We start from the raw sequence: 9,943 nt of genomic DNA on the forward strand, positions 1-9,943 counted from the left end.
AACTCCGCTTGCCCAATTCTGTTTATCAAGCAACTTCTATGTCTCCTCATCAACATAGAATGAATTGCCTATAAATGACACTTCAGAGTATAAGTGCCCTCTGCTGTCTACCCTTCTGTTGCACAGAGGTTATTGTGGGCAGTCTTCGAAGCAAATGAAACTGAATTTCCAAAAAAGCTCACAAGAATAAGGGATGGAGAGGATTCAACTGGGCAAGTTCTTTTGCTAACATGATTTTTCAGTGAACATGAGGATGCTTTAGAGACACAGCTAGTGTAGGTAGTCAATATGTTGGCTGTTTACCCATAGCATAGGATTTTATCATTCTATACCGCTACACAAGGAGGTGGGCTGCAACTTTATATTCCAGTAGAGCAGGGTGAGGGTTTTTTTCCCCCCTAACAGAAAATAGGTTGGAAGGCATTGATTGGGTAGCTGCTCTGACCCCCTCTGTAGCACCAAAAAGGCTTCCATCCCAGACAGTCTTGCTTGTGGCAGAGGGGCCTTATGGATAACTCAAGTGCCTGTTTTTGAAATTTGGCCCATAACATGGTGCTCACAAAATACGTACATGGCAGCACCAGCACCTGCTTTGGTGTATAATATGTAGTCAGTGACATGCTTTACATACACAGTTAACCTGTGTGTAAAATGGAGAGGCACAATGTAGGGTCCCATTTTCAAAAATGTAACTTAACACGGCTTTTGTGTCTATAGGGAGAGACTCCCCTGAGGTCCGTCTTTTGTGATACTAATGTAGAAGATGGTAATAAATAATAAACTGATCTCACCTACCAACAGTAATAATTAAACATTTATTTTCAAATTCATTTCACAGTGTGTCATTCTGTGAACTTTCAGGCTGGAGCACTAAGCAAAATTGGTGCAATTTACCTTGAAAGAGAAGAACTCAAATTAAATCCTGGTTTTCTGAGAACATTAAAAGAAAAAAAAGAAGTGTGTTGCTGGTGAATAACTACCCCCATTTGTTTAGCCACTTGACTATTTATGTCCATACAATATTTGTTAATGATATGATCACAATGAATGGAAATAAAGATCATCATTAGGCTTTATTTAAATACTCTTAGGTCATCAGCATTTTAATGGCTATTACTTTTCCTTTGCAATGTTGCTGTTTGTGTAAAAACATATATGTTACATTTAATGCCAGGAGTTGTTAGCCAGTGTCTTGTCATGGCACACTCCTATTATAGTGTCCTCCCTTAACCTGAAAAACAAAATGCCACATTTTAAACTAAAGTTTCTCCTTCCATCTGCAGCTCACTTGTTTCTCAGCAGCAGAGGACTTTAAAAAGAAAAAACAAGGTTGAATATCTCTCTATTGCAGCTCAACAGTTACATTCTATATCCTCTTAGCATGAGCAGGGATCCCAGGATGAAGGAAAATCCCTTCTGTCGATTTATTTGTAATTTTTCCATTTCCAAACACTTTTTTTTTTTTAAACCCCAAACCTGAGGAGTAGCATGTGTGTGTCTTGTTTACACAGGATGATGCCTCGCAGGAGAATAATATGCAAGTTGAAGTAACAGGTAAACTGAAGCAGCACTTTAACAACGTGCTACCCAAGCAGAACAGTACGACCGCTGGGGTCTCTGTCATCATGGTAAGCAAATGTAGCACTTTTATATGTGGATATAACTTTGTGTATATTTGTCTAACATGTTTTAAGCCAGGAGTGATTATTTAAAGAACCAAAGATACCAATGCACTAGCAAAAACAAACATGCTTGTGTGTGTGTGTGTGTGTATTCTGTCCCCCTGTCAGTCTGAGTTGTTCACTGCTCAGGAGCAGCCAGGCCTGAATTGAGGTGCATTAACTGAGCTGTAGATATTTCTTTTACACTTACACACACACACTCTCTCTCTCTCTCTCTCTCTCTCTCACTGCAAAAATAATTCATAAAGCTCACCTGCTAGTTTGAAAATCAGTGAAATCCTTTCCATTATCATTTTAATGGTGGTTTTCTTGTAGCACCTTTTGTCCCCAAGACTAAATTTGCTGGAGCAAATAGTCTATCTAAAATCCACTTCCTCATCATAAACTGGGTTAACCCTGGGAAACATCCAAAAAATTAATGATTGGCCTTATCTGATCTCTGCTAATGAACGTGATCAGAGGCCAGACTTGATGGGAAACATGGATGCATTAAGATTCTTCTATATAAAATTCATCTAAGTTGAATTTACAAAAGTTGTGCAAAAAAATATTATCCAACAACAGTGAGCTGTGTTGGTGGGCTCAGCCCAGCTCCATTTCCTAGCAAATAGAAGCACACACCACAATTCACCAGTAAACTTGTTACTGACTAGTCATCACTGCAGTGCTCTAACAGCTATGCAGACTGTTCTCACCCCTGCAAGTGGTTGTCTTTTTTCCAGCCCAAGGATGGATACTATGCACAAAATGTGTCTTCAGATACCTTAAAGAAGTTATATTGCACAACTATATATTTGCTATACTGAATATGCCACTCTGGCAACTTAAAGTTGACTCAGTTAGTAGCCAGAGGTTTTTTCCCACTGTATCAATTATATATGATGGCCTAGTAAGTGTAGTGTCACTGTCCCACTTTAATAAATATTTGTAGTTGTCTACACGTGGAAAATTTATTTAAATCTGCCCACTTACATTGTTCATGTACATATACATGAATTGAATAGGTGACAAGTTCAAAAGTAGGGATTGTAGTAACATCAGAATACTCACAAGAGTGAAGACAATACTGATTTCAGGTTGATGCTGTTATCTACATTTCATTTGACAGTTTGACTGGACAGTTTGAGAGGGACTTCAGAGCGTCATTCTTTATAGAGTTGAGACTGGGATAAGCCTGAAGCGGAAAGCTGGTACAAAATTTAATAAGAGCAATTTTAATTCTAACTCTCAGCCCCTCTCCAATTTGCATGCCACTTAAGCTTGTCTCAAATCTCTGACACAGTACGGCATCTGGCTGCTTCTTGGTGTGGGTTTTTTCTGTTACCTATGTAGCCAATGAAAACTTATTTTTGTTTATCTCCCTTTAACAAGTAGTAAGGAAAATTCATATCTGTCTAGTTCTGTAACTGAATATGCAGAGAAGACTAGGGATAATGTCTGAGTCTTCTATAAGGTACTTTGTGGAAAAAGGAACCTTATAAGAATTTAGTCCCAAACCTTTTTTCTTCCTCATCGTTGTGCTGGTTTATCCACAGTTCAGAGTTTGTGTTATCAAGTCCCTTAAATGTAATGTAGCATCACAAAGACACATCACTTTCTCTTTTACGTGTGAGGAAACTGTTCAATAAAAACCCTCTCTAGCATGATGTATCCCACAGGTCGGCAACCTGGGGCATGCGAGCCAATTTTTACTGGCACGCTGCTGCCAGCCTGGGTGAACGGACCCTGGGCCAGCAGCGGGCTGAGCGGGGCCAGTGGTCGGGACCCCAGCTGGCAGGATCTGGCAGGATCTGGCAGACGGACCCCCCGACTAGTGGCGGGCTGAGTCGCTCAGCCCACCGCTGGTCTGGGGTTCTGTCCTCCCTGCAGGAATGTGCTACTTGCGGAGCACTAGGACTGGCAGTAGTAAGTAGTACACTGTAAGTAGCACATTCCTACAGGGAGAAGTTTAATACACTACATTGGCGTAGGGAAGGCTGTGCCTTCCCAAACAGCTGGCCCACTTCCCACCCCCTGACTGCACTCATAGCCCCTGACCGCTCCCTGTCTGCCCCGCTCAGAACCCTTCACCCATCCAACCCCCCTGCTCCTTGTCTCCTGACCGCCCCCTTCTGGGACCCCCCCCACACCATCCACCCTCTTGGACCCCACCCCACGATCCAAGCTCCCCTGCTTCCTCTCACCTGACTGCCCTGACCCCTAGCCACACCCGAGACTCCCATGCCTATCCAACCACCCCTGTTCCCTATCCCTTTACCATGCAGCTCAGAGCACCAGGACTGGCAGCCGTAAGTAGTACACTGTAAGTAGCACATTCCTAGGGGGAGCAATTTAATACACTACACCTGTCCCTGCTCAGCCTGCTGCTGGTCTGGAGTTCTCAAAATATGTTCTCTCACTCCTTATCAAAAATTACACTACAATTAGCTTAAACTTTTTGTATATTACAGTAATCGTTAAAAAAGTTAATAAATACATAGGTTTGATGAAACAAAGTAGTTGTACTTATGTGCCTGTGCTTAATTTGTGTTTTCCATGATTTACCTTCTAAAAAAAAATCTCGCACCCCAGGTTAAGAACTACTGCACTAAACTGATAAGATCTGCATTTTAATTTAATTTTAAATGAAGCATCTTAAACATTTTAAAAACCTTGTTTACTTTACATACAACAATAGTATAGTTAGAGAGAGACCTTCTAAAAACGTTAAAATGTATTACTGGCACGTGAAACCTTAAATTAGAGTGAATAAATGAAGACTCGGCACACCACTTCTGAAAGGTTGCCGACCCCTGATGTAGCCACTTAGTTCTAATACAGGTTCTTTGAAAACCTTGGAGAAGAATTTCAACCACAGTTGAAAGATGGCACCATCTTGTGGTAGATAAGTGGAACTACACAAGAAATCTGGTTCCTGCTGCCTTCTACAGGGAAAGCACTATTTCTGCTGCTAAGAATGTCTTGCTGTACAATCCTTTTATTTATAGACTTTTTTTTAAAGAATTTCAGTATGATCTTTAAATCTAAATTTTGTTTCAATGATGATAGTTCTACTTAAAAGTAAGTGTAGTTTCTATCCCTTGCTTCCTTCCTTTCCCCACGCCTGCATTGCTTTCCTCTGAGTAGGTCCAAGGAAATGGTATGTACTAACTGCAATGTTTTGTTCTGCTGCACAAAATTCATGTTCTGAGTTTGACAAAAAGAGAAAAGGAGAAATAACAGCTATCCTGAAATGAGCAGAATTTTAGAACATCTTTCGGTGATGTTCCAGATAAACATTTATGCCATTTTACTTAGTGACTTTTGTATCTTTGAAAATTTTTGGCAAATCTAGGCAGAGTGGTTATTTTTCACCTTGCAAAATATCAGATTTTGTGAAAGGAAAGGTTGGAGGCAAGATGGCCCATACTGCTTCCAAGTAAACAGCTATCTTTGTGCCTTCGAGCTTGTCTACACATTAAAGCTAGTCCAGAATAAGGTAAGTGTGACTCTAACTATTCCTGATTTATTCTGGACTAACTTTCACATGTTCACAAGATGGCTTGTGAAATGAGCAGTGTTACCCAAACAACTCCCCAAGCCACCCAATTATAGCTTTGGGACTATATAGCAGAATGTAGGGCAGGAAGAAAAAGATCAACAGCACTGAAGTGGGCAAGCCTGCGAGTCATCTCATGAGAGTCAGCACCCAGTAAGCTGGATCCTGTCATGCACCATTGATGCTTATGGCCTTTGTGCTGCTCAGAACCAGTCACTGGAGTGATCTGCAGTATAGAATGATCTCCCTCAGGAAAAACAGCATTAAACCTCCTGAGCTGGGCCCCAGCCAGTTGCAAATAGGTAACCAAATACTAAGTCAGCCCTGTTCACACAGTATTGAAGCCTAACTGAAGATGTTCCCTTCTGCAAGGACCTGCTTAGGGATAGGTACTTCTGTAAATTAAACATTTAGTTACAGTTTGATTTATCTTGCAGAGGCTTTTAGCAGAAGTGTCAGGTACTTCAAAAAAAAAAAAAAAAAAAAAAAAACACTCAGGGCAGATACTCCACAATTCCCCTAGTACATCTTAATCCCCATGCTTCTGCTGCTACATTGTTAATTATCCAACAACTATTTCCAGTAAAATGCAGCTTCATGCAAATTTAATACCCACAACAAAGTATGAGAGGAAGAGTGTTCTAGTTTAAATGAGGAAACAGATTCCCGAGACCTCAATTGCAAGCTCCTGCAGCTACCTGGGATTTGTCACAGGCTAGAAATGTTTGTGCTCCATGTTAAAATATTGGTAGCACAGTCCCACTAGGAATTTTGGGGAAAAGTAATCCGTAGAAATTCCTCCCCAGCTGGTGGTATAACACAAAGTTTTAACTTTTTTTTTTTTAAAGTACTTAATCAAACTTGGTTCTATTAATGACCTGCTGGATGCCATGGCATACATAGGAGATAAGTTATCCCTCTGATCACCAAACCACCCTACAATTCATTAAGATTTCTGATGTTATTTCTCCTTTTTCTGAGTCTAATGCATGCCCCAAAGGTGTGTGTTGTGCAATGGTTTAAGGGGGCAGGTAATATGGGTCATTTGATGTAACTGTTTTTGTCTTCTACCTTCCTTTTTAGAACACAGCTCTAGATAAGGAAAGTCAGATTTTCTGCAATAAGCGCTCTCAGGACTCTAATAGAGCTGGTATGTAGAAAACTTCTGTGATTATTGCTGCAGCTGAAGATCCTCATGTGGCTGGGTCCAAGAACCTCTCCCCTGCTTCTTCTGAGCCAATCAAATCCCCCACGCAGCCTGTCCCGGCATGTCAAGACAACGCTGGGGAACAGCTCGCTCTATAGAAGTGATTTAAACCAAAGCTCACTTCTAGGCCAGTAGACCCCTTCAACTTAATGAACATCCCTCATATCTCATCACAGCTGTGGTTTTTCAGTTTGCTCCTACTCTCTTGTGGCAAGCCCCAGGCAGACTGTCAATAGGTGGGTGGGTGAAGTGTGTGCTGTAGCTTTGAGTGCTCTTCCAGCCTTTGCCTTCTGAATTTTTAGATTTGTTTTTATCATTGGAGTTGGTTTAATGAAATGCATTTCTCACACCCTAGGAATCTGAATAGCTTAAACTAACACATAGTTAAACAGTTATGAGGCCTCACTTGTGTGCAAACAGACTCTCCAAGTCAACAGAACTGGTTTCCCAGAAAAGGGGTATGCCCCCACAAAAAGCTGTATTTGTTTCCTGTCCCAGCGAGCTGAGCTGAAGAGGCAAGTTTCCATGAAAAACTGCAGTGGATTAACTGTACAATATTGAAAGACAAGCTTCTCAAAGAAAAAGGACCCCTTCTCTAATACCAAACTTCAAGTGACTTTAGATATAATAACATGAACTCTGGGCATTTATTGGTCTGAAGACTGCAGTCAAGGAAGCTTTTTCATTCTAGCTATTGTGTATCGTCCCTACACAACTACAGTATGTATTAGAAATAATAAAACTTCTTTGAATGGAAAGCTTGCTGCATGTTACATAAGCTAGGATGGAGCAGTTCTAGGGCAAGCTGACTAACAGAAGAACTACCACTAACCACCATAAATAGCTGCCAATATTTTATTACCATCCCCCTCTTCATCTAGTGCAGGAACTGGAAACCATAATAGGGGAGGCACTGATCTGTAGTCAAGGATGGAAGGTGTTTTATCTTTATCATACTACTGCGTTCAATAATGTATTTCCTCTGCTTGGTCCTAGTTCATTTTCTTTGTTAGCTTTTACTTTCTACTAGAATTGTAACACCTCCAATAATAAACTTTCTTCATGAAAAAACTATTGTCATTTATTCCTGTGAGAACTCAATTTCCAGACAAGGCTGGTAGGTTGAGTGGATCAGTGAGGAACAACTGTCCCTCTTGAGACACTTATTCTGAGCTAACAGGAGAACAGCTCAAACCATTCACAAAAGAACAGTTGGCACTCAGACTGATTGACTCAAGATGTGCTGGTTTCTTTTGGAGCCCATCACTATCCAGCCCTCCTTTTCAAAGGTAATTTGAGTTTAGGACACAGCCTATTGCTGGAAAGGAGTAGTGTTGAAAGTTGAAAAAGTGTTGGCTGGTTAAGCTGTAGAGCAGCAGTCAAGACCGTGTCTATAGTTCATTAAAACAGTTAAACTTGATTTTGTTACTGGGATAAGGTAGCTTGGCCTGGACTCTGTTACACCCTCATTTTTAAAAAAGATCTAGATTAAAGCACTGCTACTAACACAGTTTGACCCTGACCAAACCATTGTATTACACAAAAAGTATATGAAGATAACATCTCAGCCTCAAACTAGTCAAACACCATGAAGACAGTGATGTTAATTTACAAGATGTATACTAAACATGTCTTGGGTAAGGCCTCCAGGAAGAAGTGTGATTTTTAGATGAGTTGGCTATAATGCAATGTAGGGTGTCTCTAGCATAGGGGGCAGTATGCTGAAAGTGACAGATGAGTTGGACGAAGAGAATGAATTGGGTGATTGTGAAGAAGGGAAGGAGGAAGAACCAATAAAGGGCTAGACAGTTGGAGTAGCAGTCAAGGAGAGCAGGGAGACCTAAAGAAGTTGAAAAGTGGTAAAGGCCTAGCTGATTATTTTAGGTCACAGGTGGGTTGTGAAGGTAGCAAGTATTAGCAACAGTATTGAAGTAGTCTTCATAAAAAATGACATTATGGTTTTTACCCCTCATCAGCAATAGTGATGATTGAGCTGAACTTTGATCAGGTTGAGCTTGAGTAGTTAGTGAAACATCCAGAAACCAATGTCAGGGAGGCATATGGAAAGGTAAATCGATCTGTCATCATTGTAGTGGCAGCCATGCAACTAAATGGTATTGCCAAGGATAGAGTCCTGAAAAAAAGAAAAGGAGTACTTGTGGCACCTTAGAGACTAACAAATTTATTAGAGCATAAGCTTTCGTGAGCTACAGCTCACTTCATCGGATGCATTTACAGGGAACCCTGATGTGCACAGTTGCAACACTCACACTACGGGAACTATATTTACAATAGTTTACCTTACTGGGCTAGAGTGTTTGTGACTGATAGACAGAAATAATACAAAATGTACATTTGAAATACTATCACTTGCGGAACAACCTGAAATATTAGCCATTATCTTCCTCATCGCCAGTGACCAGCATTCTGGCACCGCTCAAGGGCTACCTCCCTCTCTCCTCCTTCACACAGGCTGGGATACAACTTTTATATTTTGCTTATATATGTGTCTAGTGCATATTCAGTAGGGGTTTCTTATTCGAATTTCCTCCCCCTCCTAAGATGAGGGTGTCCTCCTTCTATAGGTTAGTATATTAATGAGCTTTTAATATACTTATTATCATATAGGTCAATTAGTTGCCATGGTCCTCTTGCTTAGACATCTGAGAATGTTCTAACCAAAAGCTGGTGTTAGCTCATGTTCCTGCAGTTGGCTGGTGTCATTATGCACAGAAATCTCCCTTATACACACTATTTTCAGTTTCCCAAAACTTAGGGCTGACCGTTGGCCATTTATCTGTGCCAAAGTTGATAGGCCTCAAACCTTATGCTAACTGCTGAAGTGAATACCTCAAAGGATACAGGTCTGTAGGTTCCTTACATTATTGCTGAATAAAATAAATGCTAAAACTAGCTAGCTCTATGGACTACAATCCTTCGAACTTGAACAGGTGCACAATCCTATAAGTATCTATATGGGGCTCAAAGCACTCCTTTCTAGATGTAAAATCTCTCCCCCTCCAAAGCTAAACAGTCAGGACCAAATTCTCAGCTGGTGTAAGTCATCATTACTCTGCCTCCACTTGAAACCACAATGATTTACACTTGCTGAGGATCTGGCTCCCATTCTTTAATATAAATTAAATTAATTACTGGTAAGATAGCATTAAGATACAAGATGATTTATCTACCTGTCACCATTGACTCATGCCTATTAATATCCTGTAAGTATTTCAATAACCTAGTAAACAGACTTTTGACTATCTTAAATGTAGATATACACTTTTCCATGTCACTGATGAACAGAAAATGGGAAAGAGCAATTGCTAAAGTTAGGTATTCAAAATTAACAGATGTTTAGAACAGCTTATCCCTTTGCACCTTCCCTAGTGTTATAAATTATGCATTAGAAAATTAACGTACCAATTTTTTTATTCCTGTTTCTCATTTAGATTCAGATGATACAAGGCAGCGAATGCTGTCAGCCCCTGTTGGTTTCATGCTATTCACTGGATG

The 9,943-nt window shown here is 40.5% G+C and overlaps 1 protein-coding gene across 4 annotated transcripts in view; it reads left to right on the plus strand.

Annotated features, from left to right (window-relative positions):
• DCLK2 (doublecortin like kinase 2) overlaps window positions 1-7,499 on the plus strand; it is a 144,388-nt gene extending 136,889 nt beyond the window's left edge. For 2 of the 4 annotated variants that reach the window (XM_038399842.2, XM_038399845.2), the window contains 2 exons: window positions 1,512-1,628; window positions 6,304-7,499. In XM_038399842.2, the coding sequence (XP_038255770.1) occupies window positions 1,512-1,628; window positions 6,304-6,378 (192 nt within the window). In that variant the 3' untranslated portion in view covers window positions 6,379-7,499. Of the gene's footprint in view, window positions 1-1,511; window positions 1,629-2,790; window positions 2,873-4,808; window positions 4,822-6,303 lie in introns of all 4 variants that reach the window. The other 2 variants (XR_005292614.2, XM_038399843.2) reach the window with 2 other exon arrangements.
• The last annotated feature ends 2,444 nt before the right edge of the window (window positions 7,500-9,943 follow it).

This window comes from Dermochelys coriacea, chromosome 4 (genome assembly GCF_009764565.3).
Source record: "Dermochelys coriacea isolate rDerCor1 chromosome 4, rDerCor1.pri.v4, whole genome shotgun sequence".
Classification (NCBI taxonomy): Eukaryota; Metazoa; Chordata; order Testudines; family Dermochelyidae; genus Dermochelys; species Dermochelys coriacea.